This window comes from Oncorhynchus keta, chromosome 5, assembly GCF_023373465.1.
Source record: "Oncorhynchus keta strain PuntledgeMale-10-30-2019 chromosome 5, Oket_V2, whole genome shotgun sequence".
NCBI classification, from domain to species: Eukaryota; Metazoa; Chordata; class Actinopteri; order Salmoniformes; family Salmonidae; genus Oncorhynchus; species Oncorhynchus keta.
In genome coordinates, this window is record NC_068425.1 from 24967756 (window position 1) to 24988989 (window position 21234).

At 45.3% G+C, this 21234-nt stretch overlaps 1 protein-coding gene across 2 annotated transcripts; it reads right to left on the bottom strand.

Annotated features, from left to right (window-relative positions):
* Window positions 1-2957: 2957 nt before the first annotated feature.
* Window positions 2958-20881, bottom strand: LOC118379269 (neurexophilin-1-like). Of its 2 annotated transcripts, none has more exons than XM_052519259.1 (2): window positions 20362-20881; window positions 2958-3733 (listed from the first exon to the last, which is right to left on the bottom strand). In XM_052519259.1, exons 1-2 carry the CDS (start codon window positions 20413-20415, stop codon window positions 2966-2968), a joined length of 822 nt encoding a protein of 273 aa, XP_052375219.1. In that variant the 5' UTR covers window positions 20416-20881; the 3' UTR covers window positions 2958-2965. The 2 variants fall into 2 exon arrangements, with proteins under 2 accessions (XP_052375219.1, XP_052375220.1); XM_052519260.1 differs by lacking the exon at window positions 20362-20881 and adding an exon at window positions 19841-20313.
* Window positions 20882-21234: the final 353 nt, after the last annotated feature.

The following is a 21234-nucleotide window of genomic DNA, read 5'->3' on the forward strand; positions in this document are numbered from 1 at the left end:
TCTCTCCAGAAGTTCAGTGAGGATCTCTGAATGATCAAATGTTGACCTAAATGACTAATGATGATAAATACAATCCACCTGTGTGTAATCAAGTTCCGTATAAATGCACCTGCACTGTGATAGTCTCAGAGGTCCATTAAAAGCGCAGAGAGCATCATGAAGAACAAGGAACACACCAGGCAGGTCCGAGATACTGTTGTGAAGAAGTTTAAAGCCGGATTTGGATACAAAAATATTTCCCAAGCTTTAAACATCCCAAGGAGCACTGTGCAAGCGATAATATTGAAATGGAAGGAGTATCAGACCACTGCAAATCTACCAAGACCTGGCCGTCCCTCTAAACTTTCAGCACATACAAGGAGAAGACCGATCAGAGATGCAGCCAAGAGGCCCATGATCACTCTGGATGAACTGCAGAGATCTACAGCTGAGGTGGGAGACTCTGTCCATAGGACAACAATCAGTCGTATATTGCACAAATCTGGCCTTTATGGAAGAGTGGCAAGAAGAAAGCCATTTCTTAAAGATATCCATAAAAAGTGTCATTTAAAGTTTGCCACAAGCCACCTGGGAGACACACCAAACATGTGGAAGAAGGTGCTCTGGTCAGATGATACCAAAATTGAACTTTTTGGCTACAATGCAAAACGTTATGTTTGGTTTAAAAGCAACACAGCTCATCACCCTGAACACACCATCCCCACTGTCAAACATGGTGGTGGCAGCATAATGGTTTGGGCCTGCTTTTCTTCAGCAGGGACAGGGAAGATGGTTAAAATTGATGGGAAGATGTATGGAGCCAAATACAGGACCATTCTGGAAGAAAACCTGATGGAGTCTGCAAAAGACCTGAGACAAGGACGGAGATTTGTCTTCCAACAAGACAATGATCCAAAACATAAAGCAAAATCTACAATGGAATGGTTCAAAAATAAACATATCCAGGTGTTAGAATGGCCAAGTCAAAGTCCAGACCTGAATCCAATCGAGAATCTGTGGAAAGAACTGAAAACTGCTGTTCACAAATGCTCTCCATCCAACCTCACTGAGCTCGAGCTGTTTTGCAAGGAGGAATGGGAAAATATTTCAGTCTCTCGATGTGCAAAACTGATAGAGACATACCCCAAGCGACTTACAGCTGTAATCGCAGCAAAAGGTGGCGCTACAAAGTATCAACTTAAGAGGGCTGAATAATTTTGTTAAAAAAGTTTGAAATATCCAATAAATTGTGTCCCACTTGTTGTTGATTCTTCACAAAAAAATACAGTTTTATATCTTTGTTTGAAGCCTGAAATGTGGCAAAAGGTCGCAAAGTTCAAGGGGGCCGAATACTTTCGCAAGGCACTGTAGCCTTGTGAGTGAGCCTTTCTCTCTTGTATTCTGTCTCTTCTATTCTACCTACAGTCAAATTGCTCCATCTCTACCTGACGTGATGCTCCCATACCCCCTACAGGAGGAGGACTTTATAGTGAGTGAGTAGTTCCTGATCCAAGTCACACATTGGCCTCCCAGGCCTCAGTGCTACAGAAACCCCACTAAGCTCTCTCCAGACCAATCAGAGCACAGCAGTGCCAAAGGCCATGGGGTTCAATCACTTCTGTTACAATGAGGTTTTTCCTTTTTACAAATAAATTAGTAATACCATATCTTATGCATTCAGTGTTCAAAGTATGACACCCGCCATTAGAAAATACATAGTCAGGAAATCATCACGTAGTCTATATAGGTGCTATGAGTCAATTTCCAAACAGCCCATATTGTCAGTACAGAATCAGTTGTCCCTCAATTAGATATATACAGTATTTTGTCTAGTGTTGTTGTTTGTGAATTGGACATGAGTTCAGCCAGCCAGTGGCTATTCATCTTGATGAGATAGCAGTTAACTGAGGGCTAAGCTGCTAGGCCAGGGAGCCATAACACAACTATCCACTATACCCCTCGCTGTGCTCCTTGCTCGCATCCTAATAATCCTAACTTGATTTCCAGGAATACATTTCGCCCTCTCTCGGTGAAGCCTTAATTAGTTTTATTTTAATTTATTCCAGATAATGATCAGAATTTAGTGAACACACAGCGTTTGTCAGGAAAGAGAAATCTCCCACATACAGCCGAAGTTATCAAAGCTTGAAATCAGGAATCCTGACTGCAACAAAATGTAATCTTTTTCATACAGAGGGGACAATAGAAGGAGCTGAATTCTCTACATCTCCTTCTCTCTCCTCCACTTTAATTAAAAGAGCTCTCTGAATTTCTCATTTCTCCCCCTCTCCCTCTCCCACTTGTATTCTCTCTCTCTCTGTCTCTTTCTCTCTCTCTCTCCTCCTTTTTTCTCTTTCTTTCTTTCACACTCTCAATCTCTATGTCAAAGAGGTTACATAATTCAGGGAAAGAGAGAGATGATGTTTGAAAGAATGTCATACCTTTAGAATATATATTGGGTGGGATAGCCTATCGGGATGACATAGGGGTGGGGAGAGAGAGGGGTGGGATAGCCTATCGGGATGACATAGGGGTGGGGAGAGAGAGGGGTGGGATATGGGAGCATTGGGAAAGATTGGGACAAGGGTCCATACATAAACAAATGGAAGATGCCCTTTTGAAAGTAGAGTGCTACCTCGCCTGAATGACAGTGTGCAGTAGTTCATAGATGTTTGTAGGTGTTTTCTGTATTTAGCAAAGTAGGTAGCGAAAATTAGAGGTTTGAGTTGAGGTAAACGTGTGTGATGATGTTGGGCGTGCTAGTTACTACTGTTCCTGTCGATGAATGCTTCATTACAGCACTCTAAATATCAATGCCTCAATGTGCGCATACTGTATGTTTTGCATATATATGTTTTTACAGGGTACAGTAGTCTGGCTACAGCAAATTACATAAAAAGTTTAATCCAGCTCAATCTGATGGCCCCTCACCCTACAGAGTCACTACCCCCCTCGTCCCTCCTCTCCCCCTCCTGTGTGTCCCCCTCTAGCCCGAGGGCAGGTAGGGCATCTCGTTGTGGTAGTTGTAGTCCGGGCAGACCTTCTGGACCAGGCGGTAGTCTGTACTGTAGAAGGAGATGTAGATACAGATGACCTTGAAGGGCTTGGAACAGATCCAGGAGACATGGCTCTGTGTCTGCTCCTGGAAGCAGGTCTTGGACGGGTCGTAGTTGCACAGCGACGTGCGCTTGCTGCGGTCCACCTTCTCATAGTCCACGCGGCAGTTGAAGATCTTAGAGTCCTTGGGGTAGACCACGCTCTGGCGCTCCAGGTCAAACTCCACCGCCTTGACCGGCGGCACCAGGCTGACTGAGATGTTGCCCTGGCCCGTGGAGTTGTGGCGGAAGTAGACGCTGAACGTTCCGTTGCCATGGTCTACGATCTTGCCGGTAATCAGCAGGTTGAGGCGCACCGTCTTGATATTAGAGTAAAAGTCTCCCCAGCCAAACATCTTCTTGAACTTGCCCGTCTTGACGATGGGCCGGCGTTTGACGCGGGAGGAAGAGGAGGTGTCTGGCTTCATCAGGTCACTACCCAGCATCTCCCAGAACTCCTGCTTGGAGAAGGGTATGGGTGAGCGGTAGGGCAGCTCCAGGGAGGTGGCATTGGCTGCCCGACTTTTACTCTGGAGCATCCAGCGACTTAGGGGGGAAAGGGGAGTCTGACTCCCCAGGAGACCCACCGTCTTAGAGGACGACCCGTCTGCTGAGGAGCTCTTGGGGCTTGGAGAGTCATCTTCTTGACCCAGGGCCAGCTGGAGATAAAGAGGGATAGGGAGAGAGAGAATGAGAAAAAGAGAGGGTGAGTGAGAGAGTGAGAGAGAGAGAGAGAGAGAGATGGAAAGAGATGAAAAAAGGGGAAAGGGGAGTTATTATCAAGGGAGTAAGAAACAAGGACAGAAAAGGAATGAAAGATGTAATCGATACTTAATTTAGCTCCTGGTGCTATAGATATCAACTGTGACATTCTATCAATGTTGTACTCTTATAAATGAAGGTTTGAGTATGCGGGTGTATATGTTGCTGCTGTTACATTCTGGTGTCTATTCAGGTTGAGAACAGATATACCTTAACGTCTGGTTTTCAGAGAAGCTATATTGCTCCCCAAGCAGCAGATGAAATAGAAATCGACTCCTATACCTTCAGCTACTTGAGAGGCCTGGGGGGGATGGAGGTACAGATTTAAGCCCCATAGTGCAGGCCCGAGTGGAGAAACAATTATTGCTTCGGTGCCTTCTGTGTGGGGTTGGAGGAGGGGCAGGCGAATAAACCTTGATGTGCAATTAAGGTTTTTTATGTTTTAATTAAAAAATATGTTTTGGCACACACACAAAACTGTCAGATGTTAACAGTGAGTGAGGAGAAAGGAGAGAGAGAGATAAGATAGTCATGCTCGGCTCAGCCGTGGCTTTGTGGAGTGTGTGAGTGTGTGTGAGGGCAGGCTGTAATGGGTAATTATTAGATGGTAATGATCTATTAACAGGTAGGCAATGTCGGCTGTGGGAGCCCGGAGTGCTCTTCTGTCCTTTTGATCTAACCGTGGAGAGGAGTCTGTTTGTGTCGCCGTTCCTCTGTTTGTGTTAGTGTCATTATGCAATGGATGGTTGCCGGAATGTGTGTGGACAGTACCCTATTAGCGAGGCGTGTGTGTGTGTTTGTGTGCATGCTCTCTCTCTCTCTCTGCCAGATAGAGCAGGGTTTCTCCCAGTGATCCCACTGTTATACAGTGATTCATAATGCATGCTGCTCTGTCTGTGCTCTGATCCATCCACTGTTTAGAGTGTCAGGGCTTCCTTATACCGGCTTAGTCAGGATTATTAAGTTTTACTTATTCTTACTCCATTTTATACAGATTTCTACAGGCTCACTCAGATTTGTTCTCTTGCATTTCAGACAGTCTTCTAATATTGATTTTCTGTCGCTCTAAAACATGTATTTCCTTTCGTAACAACTTGCATTGCATTGCAGCAGTCTGTAGAGGATTCCCTATTGATGTTGTTGTGTTATGGTCTAGCTATGGACTCTGGAGGAGATGAGGAGTCCCCAGACCTCAGCCTTTCTGTCTGGTCCCTCTACGGCTGTTTGAGTTACCTGGGCTGGGCCACAGTCAACACTACACACCCCTGGTCTGGGTATCTGGGCTGGGCCGTGCCACAGTGAATACTCTCCCATGTTTCCCTTAGAGAGCTGACCCTCATTCAGACACAAACACATCAGCCTGACAAGGAACCCTGTTGGCTAAAATGTGATATTATTTCACATTTCTGATAGCGTCCCTGAGAATCCCTCATTGGCTTCTTTAATAATGAATAAATACATGGAGCAGAAGACATATTGATTTGAATCTATTCAGAAGTCTTCTCTTGCCTGAAAGTGCGTGCCAGGCGCTATGACTGTGATTGCAAATACACGGTTTCCCCTTGTCCCTGAATGATGTGCCACTTTGGGTTTGACTCCTCTCCCTTCATGGGACGGTGTCTGGTGGGCAAAGAGCAGCACGCTGCCTGTCTGCCAGTCTCCCTAGGTGGCACTGCAGAGTCTCAGTGGTGGCCATCACAGTGCCCTCCAGGGTTGTGTGGAATGTGCCACTGTATGAATCTTTATGACACTCTGTCTCTTGTGTTTTACACTGAGCTCATTTCCCAGACACACAGTGATTCAGTGACTCAGACAGGCAGTGCCGGCAAGGAGAAGAGCTGAACAACAAACACATTGTCCCCTCTATAATACAATCTCACTGAGCCATAACTTGCATGAGATGTGTTCCGTTTAAGGAGCTGAATATGTAAACCGAGCATTCGGGGTGAGACAGGACGTGTGTGTTAGAGGTTAGGGAAGAGGGAGTGCTGCTGTAGAACAACCGATTGAAGTGCACAGCGTCAGTGTGGGAGACACGTTAGAACAGGCTTCATGGATGATTACTGGGGTAGTAAAACAATGAGGATGAGATCCCCCTCGCTTTAGAGCAGATGGTTAACGGCTTGAAGGAACGCTTGTGTAGAGTGAGTCACCGTGCTGAAGGTTATACACTGGCCTGCTTCTGTTGACGGATGTCTGAAGTGAAAGATGGAAACACATGCTATGAGGCTGAATAGTGCTGTATAAGACTGACATAGCATGGCACAGCAGTTTGAAGAAGATGAATAGACCTGTTTAACAGCAGCTGTATTAGGCCGAGTTGTAATCCGAGGAGCAGTGTTGGTGTTAGGTTTCAAAGTACTTATGAAGCTTCATAAAGAGTGCTTACCAGCCGATCTGAGCTACACAAAGCTGAAATGAGGGCGAAGGTGCAATCAGGTCAGAGTCTAGGGTTGTTGGCGGGGGGTGATTTTGTCGTCTATCTGTCATGTGTGAGTCAGTGAAATGGTTGGAGGGAATGTGGGGGGTCTGCAGGCTCCATCACTGTGGTAATTGTGACGCATTAAGCGTTAGTGAGTACAGGCCTGGGGCCTCTCTCGCGGCAGGGGGTAGAGGAACGGGAGAGGATGAGAGGGAGGAAATGATCAACAAGAGCCCACCAGCTCCACAGGAAATGTTCAGACTATTAAAGTGACAGGTACACCATTTTACCCTCCCGTTCCCCTGGCGTCATGGCACACAGTTGCTAAAAGCCAGAACAGAGATTATGGAGAAAGTTAGCTCAAATCTCTGTTCTGTCACAGTGCTCAGGTGGTGATGAGAGGCCATCATGTCAACTAGAGAAATACTGATACTGAAAATAGAGAGTTTTACCTATTCAGATGTGTCTTCTCATCAATATCCACATGAATAGAGACGGTGTATATGGTATTTGATCATATAGAGACACACAGCATGTGTTATTGCAGCACATCCTTCTCCTGGGCAGCAGATGGCTTCAATAAGCTCTCAATTTTCCTCTGGCTGTTGAGTTGAAATCTTCATCTCTAATATGACATACATTTTTAATTACAGGCTCAAGCGCCTGCTCATATTTCCAGAGTGTTCATCGACGCTTTGTGGGTTTTTTCCCCTCCCACCAAACTCCAGACCTAATGCGTTCACTGTAGGAATATTCTCCTTCTGTTACATGATTAAAATCGGAGAGCGGCTGTGCCCTTATAACTAATTATTCCACTGGCTAGCGTGGACGGGAGGGCCGGGGGAGGGAAAGGTAATTTCACAAGAAACAAGGCGTTTGACTCTTAATTAATAATTTACGTCAGCTTCAAGGGGATCACTGGAGCTTAGCTCTGCGCTGGGTGGATGAACTCACTACATTCAGCTCTATGCTGGGTGGATGAACTCACTACATTCAGCTCTGCGCTGGGTGGATGAACTCACTACATTCAGCTCTATGCTGGGTGGATGAACTCACTACATTCAGCTCTATGCTGGGTGGATGAACTCACTCAATTCTGCTCTGCGCTGGGTGGATGAACTCACTAAATTCAGCTCTGCGCTGGGTGGATAAACTCACTACATTCAGCTCTATGCTGGGTGGATGAACTCACTAAATTCTGCTCTGCGCTGGGTGGATGAACTCACTAAATTCTGCTCTGCGCTGGGTGGATGAACTCACTAAATTCAGCTCTATGCTGGGTGGATGAAGTCACTAAATTCTGCTCTGCGCTGGGTGGATGAACTCACTACATTCAGCTCTACGCTGGGTGGATGAACTCACTAAATTCTGCTCTACTCTGGGTGGATGAACTCACTAAATTCAGCTCTATGCTGGGTGGATGAACTCACTACATTCAGCTCTATGCTGGGTGGATGAACTCACTACATTCAGCTCTATGCTGGGTGGATGAACTCACTACATTCAGCACTATGCTGGGTGGATGAACTCACTAAATTCAGCTCTGCGCTGGGTGGATGAACTCACTACATTCAGCTCTGCGCTGGGTGGATGAACTCACTACATTCAGCTCTATGCTGGGTGGATGAACTCACTAAATTCAGCTCTGCGCTGGGTGGATGAACTCACTACATTCAGCTCTATGCTGGGTGGATGAACTCACTACATTCAGCTCTATGCTGGGTGGATGAACTCACTACATTCTGCTCTGCGCTGGATGATCTCACTAAATTCTGCTCTGCGCTGGGTGGATGAACTCACTAAATTCTGCTCTACGCTGGGTGGATGAACTCACTAAATTCAGCTCTATGCTGGGTGGATGAACTCACTACATTCAGCTCTATGCTGGGTGGATGAACTCACTACATTCAGCACTATGCTGGGTGGATGAACTCACTAAATTCAGCTCTGCGCTGGGTGGATGAACTCACTACATTGAGCTCTATGCTGGGTGGATGAACTCACTACATTCAGCTCTATGCTGGGTGGATGAACTCACTACATTCAGCTCTATGCTGGGTGGATGAACTCACTACATTCAGCCACTTTCTCTCTGTTTTGAGCTCCTTACTTATTTTGGACAAGTTCAGTTCTACCATCCCACTGGACCTGCAGCTTCATTTAGTATGCTGAGGGAGAGACCTTGCTCTGAATAGGCTATCAAATTTGTACATTATAAGATATCGACAAGGCGGCTGAGTGGAGTGCGGTGCTGGAGCAGGATAGAGCAGGAGGAGAGCGAGAGCAGGGGTTGATGGGATAGAACTGATTAAAGTAGAGTTCTACTACTGTATATGCCCACCTGTCTGAAAGGACCTGAGAGGGGACTGGACTCTCTCTCTCTCCCTCTACCTCCCTCTCTCTATCTCTCCCTCTCTCCCTCTAACTCTCTCTAACACACTCTCTCTCTGTGGTGATGCACTGTGGAATACTGGGCTTAACTTTCATTTGAGGTCATATCAGTGGACATAGTTAGTATTAACTGTCTTTTCTGTCTGGTTATAGTTCAAACATCAACGGTGCGTGGACATCTCCATCGACATTGTCACGGCTACAACCGACATCATTCATCTCCTTTAAGCTACAGTACAAACTCAGTCTGTTCTAGAACAGTAAACAGAAAACCCATCCAGAGCAGAGCACTAACCTTGGAGACATATAGTACTCTAGTCTTCAGATCACTTCAACATCTCGGGACTATACCCTGGAGGTCCCTAAGTCAGCTGGTTGTTGGAGTGGGTAGATACTTGTGTGTCTTTTCTCCCTCCCTACTATAACCAAACAGCCCGTCACAGACTGGTGAGGTCAGCAGAAGCCCCATCACCCCCTGATGATGTCACCAGGAGTGCCCGTCACAGCCCGGTGAGGTTAGCATGGGACCCATAGCCCACTGCATCATCAGGAGGACATCACTAGTGGTCTCTTTGTAGTAGCAGATGGTGACAGATGTCCCCTCTTCTAATAAACCTGCTTCTATTTCCAGTAAAAAGGAGTTCCACCACCATCCTCTCTCTAAAGCTGTTTGTTCTTGAGAACTTTTTATTTACATAAATAAAAGTACACCGTGTGACGCAATTGCAGAGTCTCCAGAGGCATGCAGAGAAGTCACAGCAGATGTCGGATTGACCGTGCAGAGCCTTTTGCAACCTTTGTATATCATTGTTGTGTGGTTCAAACAATTCCTGCCAGACACATACTGTAACATATTCTCTAGCACAATTCATCCAAGGCCCTTTTTTTCTCTGTGCCCCAGTGTTTCAGAGGAGAATGCCACAACTGGTTGGGCAGGAGAAAGGCTCATCTCTAGGGTCATCCATGCCACACAATGGCACCGGAGGGGATGGCTGCTGTTTCATGGGCTCCTAACCAATTGTGCTATTTTGTGTGTTTTTTCACGTTGCTTGTAACATATTTTTGCACATAATGTTTCTGCTACCGTCTCTTATGACCGAAAAGAGCTTCTGGATATTAGAACAGCGATTACTCACCTCGAACTGGATGAAGATTATTTTCTTTAATGAGTCTGACGCGAAGGATATACTGCTGCTCCCGGACCAGGCCCAAATCCCCGTCATTCGCATGAAGAGGAGACAGAGATACAGTGGCAGCAGATCCGGGTGCCTTGTGAGAATTAGTTGGCGAGTGGGTAACCCGGCTCTACCATCCGTCCTATTGGCCAACGTGCAATCACTGGAGAATTAACTGGTTGAGCTCTGTTCGAGACTATCCTACCAACGGGACATTAAAAACTCTAATATCTTATGTTTCACCGAGTTGGCTGAACGACGACATGGATAATATAGAGTTGGCTGGGTTTTCCGTGCATCGGCAAGACAGTTACCTCCGGTAAGACGAGGGGTGGTGGTCTGTGTCAATTTGTCTATAACAGTTGGTGCGTGTTCTCTAATATTGTTGAAATCTCTAGGTTTTGCTCACCCGAGGTAGAGTACATCATGATGAGCTGTAGACCGCACTATCTACGAAGAGAGTTTTCATCTATATTTTTCGTAGCTGTCTAGTGACCCGGGGACTATAAAGCAGGAAATCTTAAATCCGTTTTACCTCATTTCTACCAGCATGTCACATGTGCAACCAGTGGAAAAACAACCCTAGACCACCTTTACTCCATGCACAGAGACCCGTACAAAGCTCTCCCTCGCCATCCATTTGGCAAATCTGACCATAATTCTATCCTACTAATTCCTGAGTACTAGCAAAAACTAAAGCAGGAAGTACCAATGACCTGCTCAATACGAAAGTGGTCAGATGATGTGCACAAACTGGAAATATGTTGGCTCCCGAGTGGCGCAGCGGTCTAAGGCACTGCATCTCAGTGCTAGAGGCATCACTACAGATCTTGGTTCGATTCCAGACTGTATCACAACCGGCCGTGATTGGGAGTCCCATAGGGCGGCGCACAATTGGCCAAGTTTTGTTTGGGTAGGCCGTCATTGTAAATACTAATTTGTTTTTAACTGTCTTGCTTAGTTAAAAAAAAATACAAATTCTGGGATTCAGCCGATGGCATTGAGGAGTATACCACCTCACTCACCGGCTTCATCAATAAGTGCATTGATCATGTCGTTCCCACAATGACCGTACGTACATACCCCATATCCCAAGCCATGGGTTACAGGCAACATTAGCACTGAGCTAAAGGCTAGAGCTCCCGCTTTCAAGGAGCAGGACACTTATAAGAAATCCCGCTACGCCCTCCGACAAAACCATAAAACAGGCAAAGCATCAATAAGGTTGACTAAGATTGAATCCTACTACACCGGCTCTGTGAACGTTGGATGTGGCAGGGCTTGCATACTATTACTGACTACAATGGTAAACCCAGCCGCGAGCTGCCCAGTGACATGAGCCTACCAGACAGGCTATATGCAATTTATGCTTGCTTTGCCTCTCGGGTGGGGCAGTCGTCTAAGGCACTGCAGCTCAGTGCTTGCTGCGCCACCAGAGACTCTGGGTTCGAGCCCAGGCTCTGTCGCAGCCAGCCACGACCGGTAGGTCCATGGGGCGACACACAATTGGCCTAGCATCATCCGGGTTAGGGAGGGTTTGGCCGGTAGGGATATCCTTGTCTCATTGCGCACTAGCGACTCCTGTGGGGGGCCGGGCGCAGTGCACGCTGACCAGGTCGCTAGGTGTACGGTGTTTCCTCTGACACATTGGTGTGGCTGGCTTCCGGGTTGGATGCGCGCTGTGTTAAGGAGCAGCGCGGCTTGGTTGGGTTGTGTTTCGGAGGGCACATGGCTCTCGACCTTCGTCTCTCCCGAGCCCCTACGGGAGTTGTAGCGATGAGACAAGATTGAAAACAATTGGATACCACTAAAATGGGGAGAAAAAAGGCAAAAAAAATAATCATAATAATCATAATTTATGGTTGCTTGATGGAAAATAACACTGAAGCATGCATGAGAGCACCAGCTGTTTCAGACGACTGTGTGATTACACTCACCATAGCCGATCAGAATAAGACCTTTAAACAAATCAACATTCACAAGGCCGCGGGCCAGACTGATTACCAGGACGTAATGCGCGGACCAACTGGCAAGTGTCTTCAGACATTTTCAACCTCTTTCTGACCGAGTCTGTAATACCTACATGTTTCAAGCCGACCACTATAGTCCCTGTGCCCAAGAACACTAAGGTAACCTGCCTAAATGACTACCGCCACATAGCACTCACGTCTGTAGCCAAGAAGTGCTTGAACGGCTGGTCATAACTCACATCAACACCATCATCCTGGATACCCTAGACCCACTCCAATTTGCATACCGCCCCAACAGATCCACAGATGACGCAATCTCAATTGCACTCCACACTGCCCTTTTCTACCTGGACAAAAGGAACACCTATTTGAGAATGCTGTGAATTGACTACATCTCAGCATTCAACACCATAGCACCCACAAAGCTCATCACTAAGTTAAGGACGCTGGGACTAAACACCTCCCTCCACAACTAGATCATGGACTTCCTGATGAGCCAACCCCAGGTGGTAAGGCTAGGCAACAACACATGTGCTACGCTGATCCTCAACACAGGGCCACCTTAGGGGTGCATTCTTAGTCTCCTCCTGTACTCCCTGTTCACCCACGACTGCGTGGCCAAGCACGACACCATCATTAAGTTAGCTGACAACACAGCTGTGGTAGGCCTGATCACCGACAACGATGAGACAACCTATAGGGAGGAGGGCAGAGACCTGGCAGTGTTGTGCCAGGATAATAACCTCTCCCTTAACATGAGCAAGATAAAGAAGCTGATTGTGGACTACAGGAAAAGGAGGGCCGAACACTCCCCCATTTACATCAATGGGGCTGTAGTAGAGCGGATCGAGAGCTACAAGTTCATCACCAACAAACTATTATTTTACAAACACAGTGAAGAGGGCACAAAAATGCCTATTCCCCTTCAGCAGACTGAAAAGATTTGGCATGGGTCCCAGATCCTCAACAAGTTCTACAGCTGCACAATCGAGAGCATCCTGACCGGCCTGGTATGGTAACTGCTCGGCATCCGACCGTAAGGCGCTACAGCAGGTGCGTATGGCCCAGTACATCACAGGGGCCAAGCTTCCTGCCATCCACAACCTATATACTAGGCAGCGTCAGAGGAAGGACCAAAAAATTGTCAAAAACTCCAGCCACCCTAGTCATAGACTGTTCTTTCTGCTACCGCACGGCAAGCGGTACCAGAACGACAAGTCTAGGTCCAAAAGGCTCCTTAACCTCTTCTACCCCAAAACTATAAAACTGCCAAACAATGAATCAAATGTCTACCCGGACTATTTGCATTGACCTCACCCTCCTCCCTTTCTTTATATTGTTGCTACTCGCTGCTTATTATCTATGCATAGTTACTTTAGCCCTACCTGCATGTACATATTACTTCAACTACCTCGACTAACTTGTAACCCCCGCGCATTGACTCGGTACCGGTACCCCGTATATAGCCTTTGTTATTTTATTGTGTTCCTTTTTTAACTTTTGTTTATTAGGTAAATATTTACTTACCTCTTATTTTCTTCAAACTACATCGTTTTTTTTCTCCCCAATTTCATGGTATCCAATTGTTTAGTAGCTACTATCTTGTCTCATCGCTACAACTCCCATACGGGCTCGGGAGAGACGAGGGTTGAAATTCATATGTCTTCCGATACACAGCCCATCCAAGCCGCACTGCTTCTTAACACAGCACACATCCAACCCGGAAGCGAGCCGCACCAATGTGTCGGTGGAAACACCATGCACCTGGCAACCTTGGTTAGCGTGCACTGCGCCCGGCCCGCCACAGGAGTCGCTGGTGTGCGATGAGACAAGGATATCCCTACCGGCCAAGCCCTCCCTAACCCGGACGACGCTAGACCAATTGTGTGTAGCCCCACAGACCTCCCGGTCTCGGCCGGTTACGACAGAGCCTGGGTGCAAACCCAGAGTCTCTGGTGGCCCTTAACCACTGCGCCACCCGGGAGGCCCCCCAAACTGCATTGTTCGTTAAGGGCTTTTAAGTAAGAATTTCACGGTAAGATGAACATCTGTAAAATTTGATTTGACAATTGCGCTTGTGTAGAAAAGTGTTTTCTGTCTGTGGACAGGCAGCTTTGTGCCTGTCTGGTGTCACAGAGCACAATCTCCCTCTACCCATCATGCCTCTCTACTGCTGTATGTCAGTCAGTCAGTCAGGCAGCAGGGGATGCTGAGGGCCTGGGGGGCTGAGGGCGGCCTGAGGGCCAGCACTGGGGTACTCGCTGGGTGGGCAGGAGAATGGTGCACCTCTAGGGTAGTCCATGCCATGCCTGCGCATAACTCAAGCTGTTTTATAACCCGAGCAGGAAGTGACAGCCTGTCCATAATAACACCACTGGACCTTTTCTCAGCCTCTTCTCTAAAGCTCCTCTCATTCACTGTAGTGTGTCTGTCTAGCTCTTGTCTGTTGGAGGAATTATTAAAGTACAATAAGAATCTATTGTCCACAGGGAGGTGTTTTAATGTCTGTAACCTCTTGTTACACCGTGACCCTGCCTGCTCTTGTCTTAGACCTGGTCCATCTTGTGAAAGACTTTTGATCTCAATGAAACATTACATTACATTACATTTAAGTCATTTAGCAGACGCTCTTATCCAGAGCGACTTACAAATAGATAAAGGTTAAACAAAACAATCAACAGAGAAAATGAGAGACAGAGATATGGCTATAGCTTATCTGTGTTTGTGAGGCCATAGTATAACTGTACTGTTTGTGACTGATTGATACTGTTTGAGGCTGTGATTGAACCTGGAGACAGCAAGACTGAGAGGCACTAGGACTATAATGCACAGCTTTGCATCGGCAGTCATCTGCTGATACAGCATTGCTGTATTATACAATATTTGTGTGGCCATGTGCAGTCTGTGTCTCTCTGTCTCAGTTTGGAATGCTTTGGATGTATTGTTGTTGTACAGGGGGAGCATGGCTGGTGTTGTCCTGCTTAGTGAGGAATGAATCTGGGTGGACAAGGTCACTTTCTGACAAGACAAAAGAGGGGAAAAGAGCTGCATGTGGTTAAAATGACCTTCAGCCAATCTCTTAACCTCAAATAACACAACACGCTGTGGAAAGATGCTCTGTTTAATATCTTTCTTCAATATGAAGAGTTGAAAATACGAACACCTAAAATTGCACTGGCAACTAGATTACAGATATGTAATGATCCTATAGACTTCATAGTGGACAAGGGGTAGAAAGGCTGGAGTGAAAACAGATCAGTGAGAACAGACCCTGATGCTCAACATATAAATAAAGCTCATACAACACACAGCTGTATAAACATAGATCAGTCGTGTAGCTGCAGATGCCCGGCCTGTAACCAGAAAACATAGAGCTGTATAGATCACAGTGCTGTCTGCAGCGTAACTTAATTGAGAGAAGCCCCAGGTAATACTTAAGACGGCACACTGATGTTTCAGCACCATGGACAGGAATCGCAACTAACACGGGAACAAAGAAGACATTTTCAGCACCATGGAAAGGGAGCGCAACTAATGCTAAAACCCACGAAAGTCGAGAGCCACTTCAGATCCCTGGACAGCACCTCAGATCTCTTACTGGGCGAATATTCCACACAGCTCTGTTGGCCTATGGCTACTCTCTGTTGTTCCCATTCCATTTCCCCTTAAACTTAGAATTGTAAAACTATAGTTAATACATTGGAAATCCTGATCTCTGACAACTACTGTATGTATAGAGGGTGACAATCTGTGGAGTGTGGAGAACATATGCAACCTCTCAAGGTCTCTGAGTACCTGAGGCTTCTAGCCTATAGAAGACCTTGTTCAATACGTGCCTGCCTCTCCAAAACTGGGTAGAGTGTGAGTTCACTGAATGCGTGTGTGTGAGAGCAGAGCTCCTTCATCCCTGGTGATCCCTGCTGTTTGAAGGTTACAATGCAAATTTCAGACCAGTGCTCCATGGCAAATAACCCCTCACGCGTCCCTGTGTTGTGTTGTGTTGTGTGTGTGTGTGTGTGTGTGTGTGTGTGTGTGTGTGTGTGTGTGTGTGTGTGTGTGTGTGTGTGTGTGTGTGTGTGTGTGTGTGTGTGTGTGTGTGTGTGTGCGTGTGCGTGCGTGCGTGTGCGTGCGTGTGTGTGTGTGTGTGCGTGAGAGAGAGAAAGCTAGATTGTGAATGTGTAATATACAGTATTGTCTTAGTTTTACCAGTACAATTCACATCTTGTGAATAATACTGCACTGAAACCCTCATCCATGCCTTCATTACCTCCCGACTGGACTACTGCAGCACTCTCCTCCCTGGTATCCTCACCAAACTCACCAACAGATTCCAGTTGGTCCAGAACTATGCTGCCAGAATCCTCACCCACACCAGATCGACTGAACACATCACACCAATCCTCATCAATCTACACTGTCTCCCTGTGCAATCCTGTACTGACTTTAAGACACTCCTTCACCTACAAAGTCCTCCAGAACCTGGCATTCACCTACCTCTCTGACCTTTTCCCAGTCTATGCCCCCTCTCGCTCCATCCGCTCCTCCACTGCTGGTCTCCTTGTCACCCCCCCCATTCTGCCTCTCCACCATGGGTGCCCGGGCCTTCAGCTGCTCGGCACCCAGGCTCTGGAATTCACTACGCCCACACATACAACATGAAGCCACAGTCCTCTTATTCAAAAACCTCCTCAAAACACACCTCTTTATAGGAAGCCTATAACCTGTAGTCTATGATTGACTCTGTCCCACACCCCTTCTCAGCATCCATGTGTCCCCCCTAAACCCAAACCCTTCCCTTTGCCTATTCCCAACCCTTCCCCCTAAACCCAAATCCTTACCCTAAACTGGGTTTATATCCTCTACCCAAGCCCTCCATCCTCATTTTATTTGTCCTGTTATGTCTGGTCCTTTGATTTATAATTGCACATTGATTGTTACACTTGATTTGATGTAGACGTACTGTTAATGGAAAATGTCCTTGAGTGTCCTGAAAGGCGTCCACCAAATAAAATGTATTATTATTATTACTATTACTACTGTATTATTATTATTACTACTGTTACTACTACTACTGTTACTCCTCCATCTATTCTACGCTCCATCCATTTCAATCCCTCTCCTTCCCTCCATCTTTCTCTGCCCCAACTCTTTCATTTCATTCTGTCTCTCTCCATACTCTCTTTTCTCGTTGTATGCTGTTCTACACATTTCTGTCCTTGTCTTTTTCTGTCCTATCCACACTAGGCTGTCCCTCACTCTGTATTTGACTGCTAACTCTCCCTTTCTGCACTCTGTTCCTTATTCATCTGAGCACAAGGCACACAGTGGATATGCTAGGAGCCAGACTCCTCTTACCTGTCTCTCGCTCTGTCTTTCTCTTTCTCTCTCGATCTGTGTGTGTGTGTGTGTGCGTGTGAACCTGGAGAAAGCCCCTGATATTGCCTGTCTTACTGTAAGGATCTAATGGTATTGCTATGAGACTAGTGCTGAGTTAATAGCCCTAATATAAACATTTAACCAACAAATTAGTTGTAATAGGCTCTTGACTGTATAACACTGAATGCTCGAGCCATTTAGTCCATTAAAAACAAATGAATCCCATCTCTGAGCTGCATGTCATAGAATGAAACATTGCTAAACCTTCGCCAAAAACGTACTATAATTTCTCAGCATAGCAGTCAATTTCAAAGCACTCTAAGACTGTTTATATTATTCATATCAACCAATGCTTGGCATAGTAATTAACATTTGAGATGCTAAATCCATCACATTATTGTTGCTTTCTTCGTGGTGATAGAGTATTAATAACCTTATTTCCATCCAGACAGAGTGGGTTTATACACCCTAGAGACAAAGGCTACACACTGATATTGAGTGGGGCGGTACAATAGGGAAATCAGCTGAATTTGAATATAAATGCATGGTCTATCATTATTAATCCGAGCTCTATTGTGTAATACGTTGGATAATTTATTAATTGCTCTATAATTTATCAATGTCATGCTGATAATGAATTACCCAAGATTCCCTGCTGAGAGATGTGGTGCGCCACGGTTTTTATATAGGCAACATGGTAGAATATTGATAGAAACTGCACTCCAATTAATTACATCATTAGTGCAATCCTGCTGCATTTGAGAGTATGTGGCAAGCATGTGTGAACAGACACCTTGAAGAGTAAACATGCTCTCCGACTCCTAAAATCTCTCTCTTAGATGGGAGGAAATGGAGGGGAACATTTATTCAATTTGTCAAGTAATAGGGCCAATATCCTCTATTAATAATATGTCTTACGACCCAAATCCTTTGTAAGACGTGTTCAATCAATGAAGAAAAATACTTTTGAGACGGTGGTACATTTGGCCTGATGGTGACTTTTATTTTGAAGGATTTATAATCTCATTTTAATTTCACGTAGGCTAAACAGTGGCCTATGTCTTTATTTAAAATAGGTTACCTACTTTAAGATGCACTCTCGAACTTTTGTATCATTTCAGCCAGTAGTTTTGAAAGTGGTGCTTTTTTGTGTACTACCTCATCAAATGTGTACCAAGTCATCCATTTCGTGTAATATGTTACATCAAAGACAGAACAGTATGTTGGCAGAAACTGCTTCTCCAATAGAAATCCCTAATCACATTTATAGGCGATGTCATGGTGATGTTGGCTCGTGGGCTTAAACAAGTCACTGAGTCTAAAGGGAACTGCAATGTGCTGGCCGTCAAATCAAAGGCAGTGCTTCGATATAATGTTGGTTTTGAGGAAAATGAGAAGGTGTCAGTTTGTCACTTTTACGAGGTTGGAGTAATAATATGTTCAACTACTTAATATGTTGGGTCGAATCTAGGTTGTGCCTTTAGATTTCAAGAAAATTAACAACTAAGGAAACAAATGTCACTTCTCTCACTGACTTCTCAAACCCCAGCCTACTCTGCTTGGTTTGTTTGGCCAGTGTTCCCAGGAAGTCTTGCGATGTTGCACCTCTGGGTTTAGAAACTCTGTGGTTACATCCTTTAATATTTAAAAAAATATTTGTTTGCAATTTCGTATGATCAATTCTTACTATATTTTACGAATTTGTTGTGCTTAAAATCCTGGATTAGGCAACTACCCAGTGGGTAAAAACGGGTTTAATCAACTTGTTTCCACGCCATTTCAATCGAATAAATCAATGTGATGACATTGAATCAATGTGGAAAACTGATTGGATTTGAAAAAAATAATCAACATCAGGGGATTTCGTCTTTTTTCACCCAACTTTTAAACCAAATCCAACGACATGGTGACATGTTTTGTTGATTTCACCTTGACTTTACATTAGTTGCCAACTCAACGATAACTAGACGTTGAACTGACATCTGTGCCCAGTGAGTAATAACTATTTGAATAGTTTATTATAGCCTACAATTCACCTGTAGACTACAGTCTTTGTTCAGTCAGAAGCGCCCAAGGTTATTCAGTGTGTGTGCCTTTACAAAGCCACAAGGTCGGCCGCTCTGACACAAAGGTGTCACAACAGAACAGAACACAACACATCGAAGAAGCAACCTTGCGACAACACTTGAATTTAGCCTCCGTCATTCGGTTTTGTTCTTGATGCTACAATTTGCCTCTAAATTTGCCAAATTAGATTGTTAATCTATATATAGATATAAATGTAAAGCATGATGACGTAAATTTGTTTAGAAAATTAAAGTCTAGGCTAAAATGTTGCACACAACATGGTCAATAAACATGCCCAATAAGGCACTTAGTTTCATCTTGATGTTAGTTATGTTTATCTCATTAAAATCGTTAAATTTACCAGGACTCTAAATCCTGTGGTAATTGCAGATCATTAATCATAACATGATTTTGATTGAGTATACACCAGGTTGCACAGTGTGATACCTGAAATGGCAACGGCTACAGTGCACTAACGTCGATTTGTGTTGCCTGCAATAATCAGCTACTGGTCAATATAAAATTCGAGACATTTCTTCATTTAAAAAAAAAAACTCAACCTTGCACAATGAAACATTAAAATATTGACCAGACATTCATTACCTGTATGGGGGACACGTTGCACTGTGTCTCATGCCAGGTAGCCTATTCGTCTCGCCTTTGTACCGTTATTAAGTTATCTTTCACATTTTTTTAATAACAAATAGTAATGATCGGTCAAAGAGAGTCAGTCCTCTTTCGTTGTCCATCAATAAATAACTTCAGCAACGGATAGAATAGGCTTCAACCGAGGAACTCCAATATGGAGTTTCGAGGCACACTTAATGCACCGGACCGTTGTCCGTGGCGCAGCATGCTATCCATGGCAACCGCTCACAGCTTACTCACTGTCGCGGGTCTCTGCCCTGGGAGAGGGAACCTTGTCGGGTCCAGTAGTTCGTGCAACACCGTATGCACAGTTAATTCCCTTCACTTTTCGCCAAACAAATGAGTGGCACATGTCTGAAGGAAAAGGTAGCCTATTAACTACGGGGGTGAATGAACATGGAACTATGGACACAGACACACATATTACTGGTGTAACTTTTTTTACACTGCTGGGCACCGCCGCCCCCCTTGCTTACCAAGCACGCTGTTCCGTTAAGGAGAAGCAAGATAAAGCCGTGGTTGGAACGCATTTTTCTGCCGCGCGCAGTGCCTCAGATTCCCGCTTCAGCCCGAAGTCAGCTTTCCTTCACGAAGACGCTATTCCTCCCGCACTGTATTCCCCAAAGCTAAGATAGGGTCCCATGTCCAACGCAGGCTCAGCTGCTACACCTGGGCTCCTTCAACACGCACCTGTCCTTTTACTTTTCCCGGGTTTGAGTCCAATCACTAGAACATTGGAAATCCATGAGAATGTACCGCATTACCATCCACGAAAAATAGTGTATGCAATTCCTGCTCAACCTGCAACCGTGTGAGTGAGAATGAAGTAGATGCTATCTGTTCGGCTGTATCAGTGTATATCCACCGCGGTGAAGCCGAGTTGATTAATGGAATCCTTGGCGTTGCTCATATCAGCGTGTGTGGACTGACAAGGAATCGTATACGGGCATTGACGTTTAAACAGTCTCTCTCTCTCTCTCTCTCTCTCTCTCTCTCTCTCTCCCTGCCCCTCATGCCTGTGCCCCCAACTATCTCTCTCTCATGCCCTCACACTATTTCTCATCAGCAGTCAAGCAGAATATAGTCAAACCCACTGTGGTTCTACTAAACTAATTGAATGGTTTGCACTTTTGCACACATTATGTCAGTGGAACCAAGCATGTCATTATGTATGATAATGATGGCTGCTGTTTGGAAACCCATTTAATGCATTTAGGGAATTAAGATATTGATGCAAATGATTGGAATAAACTTTTCTATGACCTTCTGTAGACTAACAGACTGTCTCTGACCATTGTGTTTCACCTGCTATGTGCAACAGGTGGTGATCATGACCATGTCACAGTCAC